Here is a 20,246-nt window from a genome sequence, read left to right on the forward strand (position 1 = left end):
TATACTTCCTTTTACATTGGTGGGTACAGGATAGTTAATAATTAACATTTACAGCACAGAGGTGGTATGCGGGGGAACAAGAAAGATAACAATGAGGGATCTGTGGCCTCTGCTCTGGTGCAGGTGGTTGTCTCCTCAGGGGTCTGGAAAAGAAGATTGCTCTGACTTTTCAAAGGTATGTTTTCTTAGATGTAAAAAAGACAATAGACAGGCTTACTTAAGGGTAAAAATAGCTTGACCTTTGTCAGGGAAGCTACACGTTTAGGACGAGACTACCGCCATGACTCACGTTTAGTTACGAATTTTCTGTTCAGACCATCTTATGTGGTTACTTTCAGTCTTTTGAGTTTGTAAGATCTGTCTTGCAGGCCTCTACTGAGCTTGTTAGGTTTAGTATGTGACCCCTTTTTCTTCCACAGCACTTAATTTTACAATCTTTTATCAGGTTAAATTCATCGAGGATAGGAATTTTTTGTCTGTTTTGTTCACTGCTGTCTTCTCAGTGCTGATAACTCTGATATGGTGGTCAATAAATGTCAAGATTACATTGTTTACTGTTAATGGAATCATGAAACTTCTTGCCAAGATTTATAAGCTTTTGGTTAATAGGGACTATGCCTCATACTAACTTTCCGTCACTTAGGGAATTTAGCTTAATAACTGAGCTTAAATATTGAGTGATTCACTTTACTAAACCTTTGAGCATCTGCTATGTGGAAGGCGCTGTGCTAGGTGATAATGTGATACACAGATGCATTGCACTCCTGCCTTCGTGGTGTTTTGTCTGCTGTTATTTTGTCAAATAACAAAAATATAGTAGTTAAGAGTGAGCTCTGGAGGCTGACTTGGATTCAGTTCCTATGTCTGCCACTTAGTACCTGTCTCATTGAGCAAGTTGCTTAATTTCTCTGATCTTTGTTTCTTCATTCTGTAAATGAGGCCCTATGTCACCTGATTGGGTTGCTAGAATCTTTAAAAAGATACATTGTTAACATTTGACATAAAATTAAGTTCTTACTATTACATAATAATGTTATGTGATAGAGACTTTGTGCTAAGGCCAAACTTAGAGGTTGGAAAGATTAACTCTGGTTTGAGGTGGTTTAAGCAGCAGAGCTTCATGAGAAAGATATTTAAAATGGATCTTGAATAATTGATAGAATTTATAGAGTGGCAGGGATAAGGGATAAGATTTCCTGGAGGGGGAAGGATGAAGTATGAACAAAGAAAGGAATTTGGGAGAATGCAGGATGTGTTCTGAAAGCAGAAATGCCCCACAATAAATTCATATTTCCATCATATCCCATACCTCCTTCTCTGAGCAATTAATAAATTGGTGAAACATACTAATCTCTTGTTATTCAGCCATACTCTATTTCCATCTCCTCTACCTGAGAAGACAGTGGTCTTTCAAATTAAACTTCTGAGTAGAATACTACATGACTCTGAATTAACTTGCTCCTGCCTTCTGAATATCCCTGTTCTCTCCACCCCCATCCCTTATGTACACTAGGCTACATACTTCCTGAGAGCAGGGGAAATGAATTTTAATCAGTTTGGCTTATTCAGCCTTTGTGTATTGTCCCTGACACCTAGTAATGCTCAGCATTTTTCAGGGAATGGGGAGGTAAATGAATGATCCTGATTGAAACCATTTCCAACTAAAAGTTTTTAGATATGAGTTTTTAAATAGATGTTGTATGAGACCTTTGTGAATCCCAACATTTGTTAATATTCCTGTAGCATGTAATCTTCAGTTTTTCCAGAAAGATACTTAGAATTCAAAGAAAATACACAATATAATCCCAGAAAAAATTTTAGTATAAAAAAAAAAAATTGCATGTCACAAACTAACCCAGCTGTTTACACTTTGGGCTTTAGACATCACTGATTCTTGTTCTCCAAACAGAGAGTGGCAGCAGTTGTGGAATAAATGCTCTAGATCCCTTACATCTAGGACAAAATGAATTGGGAATGTTATATACTGTCTATGAGAGATCTCCAGCAGGACTGAATTATATTTATTTGCTCATAGCTGCATAACCAGCCATACTACAAATTTTATTGGTTTCCTACCCTTACGTACCTCAGTTCTCAAGTCCCTTACTGGTGCTTCCTAGGGAAACTTTACAGATAAACTACTTGTACTAAAACCTTTTGTCTCAGGGTATGCTTCTGGAGAAATGCAACTCAAGACAGTATGTCAAGAAACATTTTAGTGAAGGTTTAAATTTTTCAAGTTTTTAAATATAGGTTTGAGGAAATTGGTTCACAAAGATCTACTTTTTAAAAAAAATTTTGTTTTGTTTGTTTGTTTATATTTATTATGGTTCAACAGTAAGTCAGATATCTTTTGCATTGTACGTTCATCGCCCATACTTAGATTTCTTTCCATCACCACATATTAGACTCCTTTTATTCCACCTTTTTCTCTGGTAACCACTAGTCCACTTTCCATATCCTCGAGTAGACTCTGTTTCTCATGTTTGTTTGTAGTTTTTAGGTTTATATCCACATATAAGTGATATCATGTGGTTTTCAAATTTTTCTGTCTGGCTTATTTCGCTTACCATGATTGTCTCAAGTTCCATCCATGACGGAAATGGCAGTATTTCCTTTCTTATATCGCTGAGTGATGTTCCATTTGGATATATGTACCAAACCTTATTTATCCATTCATCTATCATAGGACACTATGGTTGCTTCCATGTCCTAGCCACCATGAGTAATGCTGCTATGAACATCGATGCACAAATATTTTTTCGGATATGGGTTTTCAAGTCTTTGGGGTAAATACTCAGTAGAGAGATTGATGGATCATACGGTAGATCAATTCTTACTTTTTAGAAGAACCTCCATACTGTTTTCCATAGTGGCTGTACCAATTTGCAGTCCCACCAGCAGTGTAGGAGGGTTCCTTTTTATCCATATCCTCTCCAACATTTGTTATTACATGTCCCGTTGATAACAGCTATTCTAACAGGTGTGAGATGGTATTTCATTGTGGTTTTGATTTGCATTTCCCTAGCAACATTGAGCATCCTTTCATATGTTGGCCATTTGTATGTCTTCTTTGGAGAAGTGTCTGTCCAGGTCCTCTGCCCATTTTTTGATTGGATTATTTGTTTTTTTTGTTGTTGTTATTGAATTATATGAGTTCTTTTTATATTTTGGATATTAGGCCCTTATCGGAGGCATTGTTTGCAAATATATTTTCCCATTCAGATGGTTGTCTCTTTACCTTGTTGACAGTTTTCTTTCGTTTTGCAGAAGCTTTTTAGTTTGATATAATCACATTCATTTTTTTTATGCTTTTCCTTGCTTTGCCTTTGAGGTCAAATTCATAAAATCCTCTTGAAGTCCAAGGTCCTTGAGTTTAGTTCCTATGTTTTCTTCTATGCATTATATTGTTTCAAGTCCTATATTCAGGTCCTTAATCCATTTTGAGTTAATTTTGGTGTGTGGTGATAGACAACAGTCTAGTTTCATTCTTTTGCAGGTGGCTTTCCAGTTTTCCCAGCACCATTTCCAGTTTTCCCTTCTCCACTGTATGTTTTTGGCTTTTTTGTCGGAAATTATTTGCCCATATAAATATGGGTTTACTTCTGGACTTTCGATTTTGTTCCACTGGTCCATGTGTCTGTTTTGCTGCCAATACAATGCCATTTTGATTACTGTAGCTTTGTAGTATAATTTGAAGTTGGGCAGAATGATGCCTCCAGCCTCGTTCTTTTTTTTTTTTCAGGATGGCTTTGGCAATTTGGGGTCTTCTGTGCTTCCATACAAATCTGATGATTTTTTGTTCTATTTCTTTAAAAAAGACGATGAAATTTTGATGGGGGTTGCATTAAATCTGTTAATGCTTTAGGTAATATGGTCATTTTAACTATGTTGATTCTTCCAATCCAAGAACATGGAATATCTTTCCATTTTTTTGTATCTTCTTCGATTTCTCTTAATAAGGTCTTACAGTTTTCATTATATAGGTCCTTCTCATGTTTTGCTAGATTTATTCCTAGGTATTTTATTCTTTTTGTTGCAATTGCAAAAAATTATTTTTTCCACCTCTTTTTCTGACACTTCATTATTAGAGTATAGGAATGCTATGGATTTTTGAAAATTGATTTTGTATCCAGGAACTTTACTGAATTAGCTTGTTGTTTCTTTTAGTGTTCTTGTGTAGTCTTTAGGGTTTTCTATATAGAGAATCATGCCATCCGCAAATACTGACAGTTTGACTTCTTTGTTTCCTATTTGGATGCATTTTATATCCTTCTCTTACCTGATTGCACTCGCTAGGAACTCCAATCTTATATTGAATAACAGTGGTGATAGTGGACAGCCTTGCCTTGTTCCTGATCTTAAAGGGAAGTTTTTTAGTTTTTCATCATTAAGTATAATGTTGGCTGAGGGTTTGTTCTCTATGGCCTTTATTATAATAAGGTACTTTCTATCTATACCGATTTTGTTAAGTGATCATAAAGAGACGATTGATCTTATCAGAGACTTTTCCTGACTCTGTTGATATGATCATATGAATTTTATTTTTTAATTTGTTTATGTAGTGTATCACATTAACTGATTCGCGTATGTTGAAACATCTCTGTGCCTTTGGGGTGAAGCCCACTTGATTGTGGTGTATAGTCTTTTTATATGTTGCTGTATTCGGTTCGCTAGTATCTTATTTAGGATTTTTGCCTCTGTGTTCCTGAGAGATATTAGTCTGTAGTTTTCTTTTTTTGTGTTCTCTTTACCAGGTTTCAGTATCAGGGTAATGTTGGCCTCATAAAATGAATTGGGAAGTAGTGCCTCCTCTTCGATTTTTTGGAAAAGTTTGAGGAGAATAGGTATTAAATCTTTGAATATGTGGTAGAATTCACTGGTGAAGCCATCTGCTCCTGGACTTTTACTTTTTGGAAGTTTTTTGATGATTGTTTCAATTTCCATACTGCTGATCCGGTCGATTAAGATTTTCCAGTCTTTCTTGATTCAGTCTAAAGAAGATTTTACTTTTCTAAGTACTAGTCCATTTCTTCTAGGTTATTAAATTTGGTGATATGTACTTTTTCATAGTATTCTTGTATGATCCTTTGTATTTCTCCGATATCAGTTGTAATTTCCCCTCTTTTGTTCCTGATTTTGTTTATTTGTGTCCTCTCTCTTTTTTCTTTAGTGAGTCTAGCGAGGGGTTTGTCAATTTTATTAACCTTCTCAAAGAACCAGTTCTTTGTTGCATTTATTTTTTCTATTAGATTTTTTTTTTTCAATTTCATTTCTGCTCTAATTGTGATTATTTCTTTCCTTCTGCTGACATTAGGCTTCATTTGTTCTTCCTTTTCTAGTTTTTGAAGATGAAGCATTAGGTTGTTTTTTTGGGGGGCTTGTTCTTGTTTTTGGAGATAGACCTGTAATTATATGAACTTTCCTCATTTTTTATTTTTTATTTATTTTAATTAAGCTTATTGGGTAACATTGGTTAATATAATTATATAATTTTCAGGTGTACATTATAATGTGACATCTGTATATTGTATTGTGTGTTTACCACCCAAACTCCAGTTTCCTTCAGCTACATGTATTTGATCCCCTTTACCCACTTTACCCTCCCCCTACCCCCGATATTTGACCCCCTTTACCCTGTGTACCTCCTCTCTCCTCCACTACCCCCTACTCTCTGTTAAGCACTAGTCTGTAGTCTATGAGTCTCTGTTTGTTCTGTTCATTTGTTGCTTTAGGGTTTATATCCCACATATAAGTAATATCATGTGATTTTCAACTTTTTTTGTCTGGCTTATTTCGCTTATCATGATTATCTCGAGGTCCATCCATATTGTCGCAAATGGCAGCATTTCATCTTTTCTTATGGCTGATAATATTCCATTGTATATATGTACCACCGCTTCTTTAGCCAATCATCTATCGTATGACATTTTGGTTTCTTCCATGTCCTGGCCACTGTGAATAATGCTGGTATGAACAGCAGTGTGCAAATATCTTTATGGATATGAGTTTTCAAGTCTTTGGAGTAAATACCCAATAGAGAGATTGCTGGTTCTTATGGTAGATCAATTCTTAGTTTTTTGAGGAACCTCCATAATGTTTTCCATAGTGGCTGTACCAATTTACAGTTCCACCATCAGTGTATAAGGGTTCCTATTTTTCCATGTCCTCTCCAACATTTGTTATTATTTGTCCTGTTGATTATAGCTATTCTAACAGATTGAACTCTTATGGTCACTTTTGCTGTGTGCCAAAAGTTTTGATATATTATACTATCATTATCATTCGTTTCTATGTATCTCTTGATCTCTTTATTTCTTCTCTGACCCAGTTATTCTTCAGTAGTATGTTGTTTAATCTTCCATGTATTTGTGGTTCTTCCTGCTTTCTTTTTGCAGTTGATCTCTAGTTTCAAAGCATTATGATCAGAGAATATGGTCAGTATGATTTCAACCCTCTTATATTTGTTGAGGCTATCTCTGTGTCCCAGTATGTGGTCGATTCCTGAAAATGTTCCATGTGCACTAGAGAAGAATGTATAAGCAGCTGTTTTGGAATGGAAGGCTCTGTAAATGTCAATTATGTCCAGTTGTTCTAATGTGTCATTTAAGGATGTTATTTCCATATTTATATTCTGTTTGGATGATCTGTCCATATCCAACAGTGGGGTGTTTAGGTCCCCTATTATGATAGTGTTTTGGTCTGTTTCTTCATTTAGTTCTGTTAGTAATTGCTTTATATATTTTGGGGCTCCCTGATTGGGATGGAGCATAGATATTAATGTGATAAGTCTTCTCGGTGCATGATTCCCTTTATCATTGTGAAGTGTCCCTCAGTATCTTTCTTTACCTTTTTTATTTTGAAGTCTGTTTCTTCCAGTATTAATACCACTATTCCTGCTTTTCTCTGAATGTCATTTGCTTGAAGTATCATTGTCTACCCTTTCACTTTGAGTCTATTTTTTCTTGGAACTGAGATGTATTTCCTGGAGGCAGCACATGTTTTTGTTTTTGTTTTTGTTTTTTTTTAATCTGCACCTCTATCTTTTTATTGGTGAGTTCAGTCCTTTTACCTTTAGGATATTTGTTGAAATGTGAGCTTTTCCTATAGCCATGTTATGTTTTGCTTTCTAGTGGCTTGGCGTTTCCATTGCTTCCTTGTCCTTGTGTTTCTTTTTTGTCATTGGTGGTGGTGGTCGTGGTGGTTTTTGTGTATTTTCCCTCTGGTCCTTCTTGTTTTATGTTATGTACCTTAGTTCTGAATCTTTGGCGTATGGTTACCTTTACGGATATGTAAAGGATAGTTTTATTTGTGTGTGTGTGTGTGTGTGTGTGTGTGTTTCATTTTTTTCCTGCGTGTGCCTTATCTCCATTCCCCTTTGTGAAGTTGGATCTTTGAACCCTCCCCTTTTCTGTTATTGTTGTATCAGTTTCTCACTATATATGCTGAACATTCATTCCTATCTTGCAATAGCAAATTTCTGCTTATTGCTTATGCTTATAATACTTGGTTGTTAGTAAGGGTTGCACTTCTCTACTTCTATCTGCCTGTTAGTCATAATGCAGGCCTCTTACTGGAGAAGTCCCTCAATTTTTATATGTCTGGAAAGGTCTTTATTTCTTCTTCGTATCTAAAGGAAAACTTTGCTGTATACATTATTCTTGGCTGGTAATTCCATTCCATTTCATTTAATATTTGAATATTTGATTCCACTCCTTTCTTGCTTGTAAGGTTTGTGCCGAGAAGTCTGACGATAATCTAATGGGTTTTCCTTCATAGGTTACCGTCTTCTCTTTTCTGGCAGCCCTGAGAATTCTGACTTTTGATAATTTTAATACAATGTGTCCTGGAGAAGGCCTTTTTGGGTTGAGATAATTGGGTATTCTGTTGACTTCTTGAATTCCAAGCTCTAACTCATTCCTTAGATTTGGGAAATTCTCGTCAACTATTAGTCTGAAAATGCTTTCTGATCCGCGCTCCTTTTCCTTTCCTTCTGGAATATTTATTATTCTTATATTTCCCTTCCTGGTTGTATCATCTAATTCTTGCATTTCCCTTTTGTTATATTTCATTCTTCGATTTCTCGCTTCTTCCTTCTGATTGATTTCTAAGTTTTTGTCTTCGATATCAATAATCCTTTCCTTCATTGGGTTGACTCTATTTCCCAATCTTGCTATTTCATTCATCTCTTTTAATGTGTTCTTTATCTCCAGAAGTTCTAATTGTTTCTTTTCAAGGTTTTCAGTCTCCTTGCTAAAAAACTCATTCTGCTTATCTAGTTCGTATTCAGCTCATATGGTAGCTGTTTTGCACAGATCATTCGCTGTGACATACTTGTGTGCAGATTGGGTATTAATTTTTTTAGTTTTCAGATGTTCAACATATTTCAGTGGGGGCGATCTGGGGACATCTCTCACTCTGCCATGCTTCTGACGTAATTCCTCTACTTTTTTTTTTTCCAACAGGGAATGATTTACTAATATAGATATGCTTTTTTATTGATAAACACAAAGTAGGTAAACATTTGCCCTTTTTTAAAAAAGGAGAGTAGGTAGCTAGTTTCTATATGGAAGTCAGAGGTCAAAGTGAGTGTGGATAAGTATCTTTATGTTTTATACTGGAAAATAAATCACTCATGTTTAAATCCGAAAATATAAGTGGCTAGGTGTTGTTTTAGCATGTGATTTTTTTTTTTTAATACTAAAAATCGTTCTAGGTTTATGTTATATATTTACTTTGAATGTTAACTATCTTTCTGGAACACTGAGCATAAAATTAAATCCAGTTCAAGAAACGGAAAGAACCAGAGAAAGAATACAGATGCAAGCAAGAGAGAATAGGATAACATAGTCCAAGCATTTTTTTATTCCCGACTAATAGGTTTTTATAGTAGATTTGCCCGTAGAATTCTGCTGGCAGATTTTTTATTTCAGGGGCAGGTTTGATTTTAAAGAAACCAGAGAATCTCTCCAAGTTGATTGTATTCTGTGCCATCTGCTGCCTAATCAGTGTTATTTTGATGTTTTAAAAATATATCACAAATATATTATAATGCAGGATAGAGTTTATAAACTTAAAATAACATGGTTGTTATATTTTATATTAATAATGTCATGCATTAAACATAAGTGCTTTTCCTAAAAGTCTCTTTTTCCCTTTCTTCACAGAATGCTGCCTTTTTATATGGTCTTGGTTTGGTCTACTTCCATTACAACGCATTTCAGTGGTAAGTTGACCTAAAACTAATGACTACAGTTATTTCCAGTAAATGATGTGTTCGTGTGTGTGTTATTGTGTGTGTAATAAGTACAAAATATTTTAATGTCCCTATGCCTACAGTTTTCAATAATCTCTTGAAATGATTAGATTGTTCCTTGATAGATATTGGCCCAGTTTACATTATTAGAGTTGTATGTGTTTCTAAATCAATCTGGTATAAGATTTTAATTAAAGGCTTAGATCAGAAAGCTTTTGAAATTTCTCACATGGACCGGTGGTCCCAAGGTTATTTGAACTGGAGAATGACTAAGCTTTCAAATCTCAAGGTCTGTGAATAAATGATCTGTGATGACCAGTATCTTTACCTTTTCAGACTCTAGACAAGACTGACTGCTCTGTCTTCTATCTGCCCACGCACACGCATACTCACACGCACACGCATACTCACACGCACGCTAGTGCTTACTGATTTCCGGTAACTGAGCATCAGATTATAGACTTTCATTTCTCTGCTTTATAAAGTAGGAATAATGAATAATACCATCTTCAGGGTCAGAGATTAAATATGATAATAATATATAAAATTTTATAAACAGTAAATTATAGGGCCCTGTTATCATGGCCTGTACTCCATTGTTGTTTTCCTGTTTACCAGACAAGACAATAGCATTCTCCAATGGAAAGAAAATAGAGTTTGAGTTGGAGAATTGGTATTCTGATCTCAGTGCTACCAGCCAGTTAGTTTGATCTTTAGTTAAATAAGCTCCTTATGTCTGTTTCCTCATTTGTGTATGTGATGTTTTTTAAAAGTATATTGTAATAATTTGCCTTTTCTAATTTATAGAGTTTTGATGATCAAATAAGATAATGTACATTTTGTAAACTGTAAAGCTCTATTTGACATTTTTTTATTTGAAGTGTATCCGACTTTGTCCGTTCCTTATATTCTCCATAATTTTAAGCTAAGTGCTGCGAGAGTCCAAAGGAAGGTTTTGGCCAAAGGTTATAACCCTGTCATGTATCTTTTGGGCACCCCCAATATTCTAGACCTTTTAAATATACATTGGAAGTGATTCAATATGGTCTCTCTGAAGATGAAACTTGAGACATGGATGACTTTTCTTATATGCTTTTTCTTCCCTCTTTGCTCTTGGTCTTAGAGAAAACTTCGTTTTTCCCTTAATTTTGTAAATGAAGAAAGCAAGGTAGGGGTGTGTGTGTGTGTGTGTGTGAGAGAGAGAGAGAGAGAGAGACAGAGACAGAGACAGAGACAGAGACAGAGACAGAGAGACAGACAGACAGACAGACACTCAGTCTTACATAACTTTAATTAGCGGCAAAAGCAAGTTTATGCTCAGATTCTCCAATCTAATATTTTTTTCTGTTATACTCTTCCCAAGTTTGAAGATTAACAGGTGGTAATTTTTTAGTCAGTATTTGTAGTTGCTCTCCTGGGCACATTGGTACATTCTTTATGGTGAGCCAGAAATAATTTAGGTGAAATCCAAGACAAGGAACTCTGTAGTTTAGGAATAGACATGTATACCTCACACCAGCCAGTTTTTACTTATGTGTGTGATTACTTGTGAGCTCCCTGTAGAATGAAGATAGGAACATAAAATTAGTAGTGAAGTGACACCATCATCAGTTTAAAATTCGATTGCTTTAATAAATATGTGACCATGCCAACTTTGAGGGGCCTGTAGCTGTGGTAAATTATATCAGTTGATTCCTTATCTATATATGATTGCTGTATATACTTCAGTTGACCTAAGAATGAAACTGAATGATATAAGGACAATGCAGTGTCAGAGTAAGTGCCCTCTGGTCTGTCGATCCTGTCCTGGTCACCACCATTTTCTCGTGTCTTAAGTTTCAGCTCTAGCTGCTTCCTAAAATGATACCCTGTCTGGCTTTGTATTTTCTCTCTTGCCAGTCAAATGTTCTTTCACAGACTCTGTGCTCCAATTTTTGCTTTAACTTATCTCACTATTTCTTAAACAGCCACAAAATTAGAAAGCATGGAGTAGGTGGTTGGTGAGAGTTCTAGAGAACAGCCTTAACTGATAGGAACTTCCTTAGGTTAAAACCGTATTTGTGTTTTCTTTGGTTTAATTTATAGGTAGTTATTAATTGCTGGGACCAGACACTTTTCTTTTTGAAAATTTCACACTGTATTCTTTGGGGTTTGTTGAAAAAGTATTTCTGTAGAAGAGTGTGGTATGCCTTTTATTTTGTATTGTCAGCTCTAAGAATCGGCCTAGGATGGGTCAGAATGTTGTATCTCTGGTACATTTATAATTTAAGTAAAATTTGATATTTGGTAATGGTGTCTGTTGACATTTGATTAGATTATTTGATAGTATGTACAACCAACATGTGTGTTGGGGTTGGCGATGGTCACTTAATATGTTAATAAGAGCAATTTTATTAAAGATAGTTTTATATGTTAACCTGCTTGTCTTGTCTTATTTCTTGGCATATTTTGCTGCCCATTTTTTCTTTTGGAGTTGACTTTATTGGTTAGCTTCTAGATCAGTTCAGTTATTTGGTCAGTTTTTCTAGTTTCAGTTGTAGCTTCTTAGAGGAGCCCATGTAAGAAAGTAGGTAGAGTAACTGCTACATCCTCATTGGACTTAGCATTATTATTTAGTTTTACTATTATCCTACTCAGTAATCTGAAACAAAACTTTTTAGATGTCCAGAAGGAGAAAGCAAGCCATAGAAACACAAAATAATATACACATAGCAGAGAGCTAGAACCAGTCTCGACTATAAAGCTGTTCCTTTACACGCATATGAATGTGTGCCCATGCCTTCACTTGTTTATGAAATCTATATCCTTGGGTGAGAGGAATTGAAATACATACAATAAATTATTCCAGCTTGTAGCCATATTTTAAATATATCCCCCTGAACATCCTTATCAGTCCTAGCTCTAGCCTATAACCTTTCGTATTCCCATTGATCAATATCAGAATGGTTTTATGGTGGTGATAACACAATTCTGAGCTAGAGGTACAGGATTTTGGACATTAAGCTCCCAAATGTAATTGATAGGTGTGGTAAGGAAAGGTAGTGATTATTGTTTCATTGATATGGTAAAGGATTAGGGGAATGAGGTGGAGGTGAGTTAAAAAACAAGTGAAGGTTGTTACAAGTGAAGGTTCTTTAGGATTCATTTTCCTAGCACTGTACCAGTCACAAGTGTTAGGAGTGTAGGAATCTCTGCTCTTCTGTGTAGTCAGTGTTTTGGGTGCAAACATAAACCTAGTATAGTCATAGTACTATTGGTCCTGAGGCTTGTCTGGCAAAAACTTAATATTGAACATACATTTTTCAGCTATCATAATAAAATTAATGCTCTTAGATCAAAAGTTTAAGTATAGTTCCATTAAAATAAAACAGTTCATGTTAATGTGTTGACTTTATTACATATATACTTATGTTTTGAAAAAACTAGCAGATAACCAAGGCAGTTTTGGTAAAGTTATATTTACCAGTAACAAATAGATGGCCAGAGAGAATTTGGAAGGGCTTAGACTAAGCCTCAGGGAAATTATGGATAAAAGCATAAATCTTGCGATAGGGAAGAGAAAAAAGTATCCTATTGTCTGGAGTGATGAAATGAAGACTGGCTAGAGAGGTCAGAAGAGCCAGGAGGTTGTACATTAGCAAATGTTAATGTGAATAACCCCAGTGTATGATATTTCTAAAACTTTGCCTCACATTTAAGATTCTCTGTGGTTCAACCTCAGATGATCATTCTAGCCTTACTGCTCCCCTAAATATATTCTTTGTGTCAGTCACATTGTATTAACATTTCCCTGAAAACGTCTTGAGCAGTTTTTACCTATGTAACTTTGTGCCATTTACTGTTTGATCTACCTTCTTCCATCTCCACTTGTCTTTTTGATTACTTCATCAAATCTTTCTATTTGTGTCATTTTAAAGAAACCTCTAAATTTCCTAATACATGTGTGGAAGTATATATTGGTTATGTATATATATGTTATTACTGATTTAGAGCTGGCATATTTTCCCTTTTACTAGTATGAAATTTTGTAGAATTAGTTCATTTATTTCTTTAGATATCCCTGAGGAAAATCTCTGGAGTCAGTTTTATTAGCCTCAGAGAATTTAAAGTTTTATTATGTCTCTTTCCAAATATACTTAAACTGTGCTAGGGACATTTAGTTAATATCATTAGTTTTACTATAGTTCGTTAGCGTTCTAAAGGAGGCTTTTTAAAATGACTTTATTGAAATCTTATTAAAAATACAATTTAACGTGTGCATATTTCATAGGTGGTGCTATTGAGGTTTTAGCTTTCTATCATTTCTTTTTTTAAATTGTTAACAGTGGCAAACATTAAATGCAAAATTTTTAAGCTGAAAATCTATTGAAATAATTTTGATGATGGAAAAAATCTACATTTTTTAGATTTTAAGGAAAAATGCCAATGATACTCATGCACAGTAGTATGTACCTTTTCTGTTTCAGTAGAGAATATGTTTTAATAGTTGAAAACTATGAACTTTTCCAGGCATTGTATCATAAAAATATTTTATAGTTTTCGTTAGCCATTTCTTGTGTTCTAAAATTCTCTATCAGAATACTGAGGCCAGCAGAATTTTCATGTGTTGATGTTTGAGTTTAGTTTGTGCTGCAGTGATGTTCTGGCTACATGCACTTTGGTGGGGTATAGATATGGTAAAATGATGACCAGAATTAGAATGTAGTCTGGCTGTTACCTAGTTTCTCCACACGCACTCCCCCTCCCAACATAAACACGCATGTGCGCGCGTGTGCGCGCGCACGCACACACACACACACACTCTTTTTTCTTCTCTTTTCCTTTTTTCTTCTGGGCTTGGAGAAACTGAAGAAGCACACAGAGAAAGATGGATAAAAGTTTAGAAAATGAAAATGAACTTATATCTTTTTAGATAAGGGGAACTGTTTAATAAAGAGACTGAGGAGTGATCCACCACTCGAAAACACACACAGACACACACACACACACACACACACACACGCACACACACACACACAGCCATCAGCTAACTATAAAAGTGGTGACATCAGCAAACATCTATTAAACGTAAACATTTTACCATATTATTTAGAAAAATAAAAATAAAAGGAATGTAGGACTCAAGGAATAGCGTACTTGGAAAAACAGAAGACAGCACACCAATAGGTAGAGAATAAAATGATTTGATTATAGAGTGGCCCTAACTGCTAGTTAACATTAAGCAAAAAGTAGTTGGTGTTGAGTTTGGGCGGTGTATCTTTAAGGTGTAATAGTGGATTTAGGGTGAAGCCAAAGAATGAAAATATTCCAGGTCAGGAGATCAACCTGAGAAACAGTGAGGTCAAGAGGGACTAGTATTTACATAAAGAAATTCCTGAGATAAGCCAGTTCACAGCTGAGGAGGAGCAATAAATAGTAGGGCATACCTAGGCATGGAATTGCATAGGTGCTGCTCATATGTACTTAAACCTTTAATGCTCTCTGCTTCAATGCTACGTAAAGATTTGACTTATTGTATCATGGTTAGTAGGCAATCAGAGGAGCCACATGTTTTAGGAAGCAGATAAAGGGAAGTCAGAGCAGAGCAAGGGAAGTCAGTCCTTAGGGAGTCTATTTCAGTAATCTAGTCATGAAATACTGAAGATTGAGTCTGCAAGGTATTGAATTGGAGGGAAACTTTGAAACAACAACCAGGAGAACTTGATGATTAGATATATATTTACCACACCTTGTCATGGGTACTTTTGATAGTCCTTAAAGAGTAAGCATAGTGTGGCTTAGACTAGTGTGTCGAAACATGTATTTTTGCTTACAGATTCTTTTTTTTTTTTTTATTTCCAGTGTGTTAACATACTTAGGTAACTTGTTAAAATAAACTTATGTTTCTTTGCACTTGTGTGACATTGTGCACTAAGTGGATAAGATGTCTGTACTAAAGGCACCTATCGAGTAAAACTCATCTATGGATAGTAGGTTTAGGGAAAAGCCTGGAAATAGAAACTGAGACAAGAAATATTTCTCCTGAGGGGTTGTTATTGCTGCTCTGTGTTCTCCTACTGCCCTTCCTCACACCCTTATTTAGACTATTTTTCTTTCCGAACTTCTTATTTTCTCTTACTCCTTTTTTCCTTTGCTGTCTTCCATTTCCATTCTTTTTCTTTGATTTTTTTGACTCATGCCTGCCTTTGTTTTTTTATTGGTACATGTGGACATTGTTTAGTACTGACCCATTCCATAAGAGAGTTTTCTGACCCATATCGTACGGTAAGGTTAATTAGGACCTTATGAAGCATTCACTTTAATTTTTATTATTACAAATATGCTTAAAAAATTCATTACAAATTACTTAATGCAATATACTTAAAGAATTCATAGACATAAGTATAAATCTTAACATGTTATTATAAACATTCGTAATCATTACTTGGTTCAAGAAATAAAAAATTGCTGTCAACCCAGAAACTTCCAAAAGCCCCTGCATACTTTTCCCCAGTTGCATCATGGTTTATCTGGCATCGTTTATTGCTGCAGTTGTTCCCTTCCTAAGCTTTTTTATGCCTACCCCTAAATGTGTGTCTCTGTGTATGTGTATTGTATCCTCCTCTACCTCTTCTCACCAATCCCTCTCCCCCTCTACACACATGCACAGTTGTCTTGTTCTATTAGAAGGTGGTAGGTAGCACTAGACAAGACCTAGAAAATGTAGAGGCTGAAGCTGCACCTCTTCCTTTTAGAAGAGTTTGAGAAAAATACAAAAAGAACCTCTTACCAATATGCACACGAGTATCTTGAAGTTTGGTTGAGAGAAATAGGAAGCTCCCTTTGAATGAGAATGGGTATTTATATCAGTTCTTTTCTGTCAGGCCTTTGACTCCCCTCTCCTGCCTATATACATCAGATAATAAAATAGATACATACTCTACCCATTTAAGGAGCCATCTAACACATAAATGCCAAGCTCTTCTTCAGGAAGTAAATATTTAACCAAGAATAAAGACATTGATGCCAGACCTATTGCCCCCACTCCCTCAAAATAAACATTACCTTTTAGAACTCTTAATTTTATAATAAACATGTATATAACCACACACAGTTTTTTTTTTGGGGGGGGGAATAGATGATGCATGAATCAATAGTTACTTAAAAACATAGGGTATATTGTTTTGCTCTATTTTGTGATATGATATTTTGAACTTTTTATATAAAAGATTGACTTTCATTTTGGGATCATATAAGATTCTAAATAGCCACCTTTAAGATAAGTAGAGGCAGATAACAGTTGATAAAAAGCTTTGCCTAGAATATATTAGTTTGTACTTGGGCTAAGCCTTAAATCTTGTAGAGAGATTTAAAATGATGTCTAACATACTATTGTATCTGCTATTAAAATTTTCAGATTCACAGATATTATTTTCTTTGTCATAATTTTAATAATTTGTTTTTGAGTAAGTAATACATTCACATGATTAAATTAAGTGATATAAAAATATTTTCAATGAAAAGTGTCCCTTTATTACCTTTGTATTTGTTCTACTGGTAATCGAGGCCTTTTATAAAAGATTAATTGTGAATTTGAGGCAAAGATAGACTATCATGATAGACCAGTGGAAAGTAACTTATAATAGAGGACCCAGAAACAGACCCATACAGATAATGACATTTGATTTAGGACTTAGTGGCAGCACAGAGCTGTGGTAAAGGTGGTCTTTTCTACAAATGATATAGGGGCTATTGGATATCTGTATGGGAAAAAAATGAAAACTGACCCCTACCTCACACCATATAAAAAAATAAGATGCAGATGGATTATAAACCTAAATATGAAAGATAAAAATATAAAGTTTTATAAAGAAGACATTTTTATAGACTAGACATTTTTATAGAGTAGACTAGAGACAGGATTAATCTCTCTTCCCTCAAAGACAAAACTATCCTATCTGCGTTACCCCTTTATACCCTAGGAAATTTCAGAAACAATAAAATCAGTTATTTGCATTGAGAATATGAAAGACTCAATTGCCCTTCCTAGTCGTTTAGAAAAACTGTTAAGTCACATCATTTTTATAGAACTGTCATTTCCTTTAAAAAATATTGCGTAAAACAAGTTTTACTGTGCTACCAGGCAAAAATTCATACAACTGTTAAAAAGTTAAGATATTTTATGTCTATATTCTTTCAGGGCAATTAAAGCATTTCAGGAGGTGCTTTATGTTGATCCCAGCTTTTGTCGAGCCAAGGAAATTCATTTACGACTTGGGCTTATGTTCAAAGTGAACACAGACTATGAGTCTAGTTTAAAGGTAGGTTGTTGTTTTTTTCCAAGATACAATGTTGCTTATTTACGGTTTTTTTTGGGGGGGGGGAGGGAGTGGGGTGCTTGTTAAATATTAGAGCATTGAGAAATGCGGGAATTTATATTGGCACTTCAAAATAAAAGTTGAAAATTTAAGTGAACTGTTTATCAGCTATGAACTGAAAGATACATAAGATTGGGTTTCAGGGTACAAGGTAGTCATTATGCTAAGACATAGGTAACTAATTGCACCATTAAACTTTTTCTTTTAAAAATTTTAATTCAGGCCTTTCATCAGGAAAGGGCTAAAGTTTATATATTAGTTTGAACATCTGAAATACCCCACTATAAGTGATTGGCCACGATAGAGGTCAGAGGCAGCTACTTAATGATGCTATATCTGTGACCAAATCATTGGCCCTTTGTTTGTATTAGTCTCATTAGAATCTTTTCACCTCTACCGGCAGGGCATGTCTCATATCCAAATTATTTTAAAAAGTTTTCTCTGAAAGTCATTTGTACTGCTGGTATGCAAGTGTAAGCATTGTTGGGAAAAGATAACACATTATTGGTTTAATATTCACTTTCTATGGAAATTTGATATTTTTCAGATTTTTCATTGAGCTTCTTGTGCTGTCTGCCAGCCATCATTTTAGGTCTCACTGGGCTTTTTTCGTGAATACAGTGCTTCCCTGTATGACAAAAGCATTGGTTTTTTTGAAAGAATTAGAAGTTCTAGAAAAAAGCTTAAGTTTTTGTAAATTTATGAGATATATAATGGTTGCTATGTTCTAAATAGCTCCCATATAGATTATCTTGATTCTGAAGGGAGGGAGATAAAGAATGACTTTATTCACAGTAGGTTGTAATTTCAATTCACTAATAAGGAATTAGTAAAGGTTTTTGTTTTTGTTTTTTAACTGTATTTGAGTGCCTAATTGTTCTAGAATTTTAAAGTAGACAATTATGCAAATATGGTTTCTATCTTTCATTAGTTTATATAAAACAATGCTGATGGTAAGAAAAAGAGAGAGATACAACCCAAAACACTAAAACAAGTAGATTGTGAAGTATTCAGATACACAGTTGTCAAAAGTAAGTGCAGTTTGAGGAATAGGCCTGAATAAACGTAAGTAGTGTGAAGAATAAGGGATCCCTGGAAATTATCAGTATTCCTCAAGCTTAGAGCAGCATTTCTCAGACTATACTGTGGACTGTGAGTGGATTAGAAATGGAAAGTAAGTTCAATATACCACGTTTCATATTTTACCCTCCCTTTGGACAGTATATATTAGCTAACAAAGACTCTTAAAATGTCTTATAATACAAAACAGACTTATTTGAGTATTTTAAAATATTGTCACAACATACCTATTACGTATCGCAAAGGTGGTTTTGGTAGTAACATTTGGTAAATGTTGCTCAGGAAATATATTTGAGTGGAAAAAAAGTAATCACATATGTCCTAAATTATGGAATGTGGCTATCTCTGAATATCAGTACAGTAGTATCTTGAATAATTCTATAGATGCAAAGCTCTGTTTCCATGAAGGTGGCATTATTTAAAATTCTCTTTAATCAGGGAAAACAGTATTGAACAGTGTTCGATGGCTAATTGAAAGCGTTCCTGCTTACTCAAGTTCAACAGAAACCTTCCTGTATACAACTTTTATTTATTTATTCAGGCATAGTCAAAAACTAAGCAGACCTTCAAGTCACAGTGATTTTTAGCAAAATTGTCTTAAGTGTAGTCTTCTTGTTTTGGGCCTTTTCCCCATTATTTCAAATAACGATATCATTCTGATGTTTATTTCATTAATGTACACATAGAAAAGAATTTTAGGAGCCCTTGATATTTCTCTTCCTCATAATGAGTTCATTTGATTTTTATCCAATCTTGACATTGGCTTTTTAAGGCTTCTTTCTCCAGTATTTCTTGTCTATTTATAGGAGAACTTTTAGGCATCAGCATTTTTAGTTGAGATAATATTTCCGTATATTACTGTAAGTGCTTAGCATTTAGTATAAACGAAGGTAGGAATCAGAAGGAACGATATGCCCCTTACTTACATTCTCCTTAGGTGGCTTTCAATTTTCCTAAAGACTGGCTACTACTTTAGCTTCACATGGATAGATGTGGAATCTCTGATGACTTTTCCACTGTATGAAACAGTTTCCTATCACAAAGTTGGTATTAGATGCTTTAGGCTGCAGCCTCAGAAATTCTAACTCAAACTGGTTAAAATAACAAAAAAGGTAGCTACTATAAATGTGAAGCCTAGCGTTAAGAATTGGTTGATTGAACTAATTCAAGTTTTTATCAAAGATATATTTCTTCTGTGTTCTATGTTGGCTTATCTTTAAGCTGTTTGCCAGGTACAACGAAAGTGAAATTATTCCTTTTTCATGTCTCACATAGAAAGATTATGGTAGAGTAGTGGCATATAATGTGCTCAAGAAATATCTGGTAGTCATTTCACAGAAGAGAAAGAGCTTGACTTCCTTTGATCTCTTCAATAATATTTCTGTCTATCCCATTGGCGAGAAATAGGCCACATGGCCATTCTCAGTTGACTCCTTATCAAAGGTATGGTTACTCTTAGACCAGTCATGCCTAGTTTCTGAGCAGGGCAAAATTCCCTGAATATACTGTTCTTGTCTAATGCGAGGAGTAAAGGGTGTGTTAAAAGAGTATTT

The 20,246-nt window shown here is 34.8% G+C and overlaps 1 protein-coding gene across 13 annotated transcripts in view; it reads left to right on the forward strand.

The window, feature by feature from the left end:
• KDM6A (lysine demethylase 6A) overlaps positions 1–20,246 on the forward strand; it is a 193,351-nt gene that overhangs the window by 78,339 nt on the left and 94,766 nt on the right. For 11 of the 13 annotated variants that reach the window (XM_011380028.2, XM_011380032.2, XM_011380031.2 and 8 more), the window contains 2 exons: positions 9,168–9,226; positions 17,436–17,556. The exons of 1 other annotated variant lie outside the window; for it this stretch is intronic. In XM_011380028.2, the coding sequence (XP_011378330.1) occupies positions 9,168–9,226; positions 17,436–17,556 (180 nt within the window). Of the gene's footprint in view, positions 1–9,167; positions 9,227–17,435; positions 17,557–20,246 lie in introns of those variants that run through there. One more of the 13 variants, XM_023523234.1, reaches the window with a different exon arrangement.

The sequence above is a fragment of the Pteropus vampyrus genome, unplaced genomic scaffold (genome assembly GCF_000151845.1).
Source record: "Pteropus vampyrus isolate Shadow unplaced genomic scaffold, Pvam_2.0 Scaffold387, whole genome shotgun sequence".
In the NCBI taxonomy this organism is placed as follows: domain Eukaryota; kingdom Metazoa; phylum Chordata; class Mammalia; order Chiroptera; family Pteropodidae; genus Pteropus; species Pteropus vampyrus.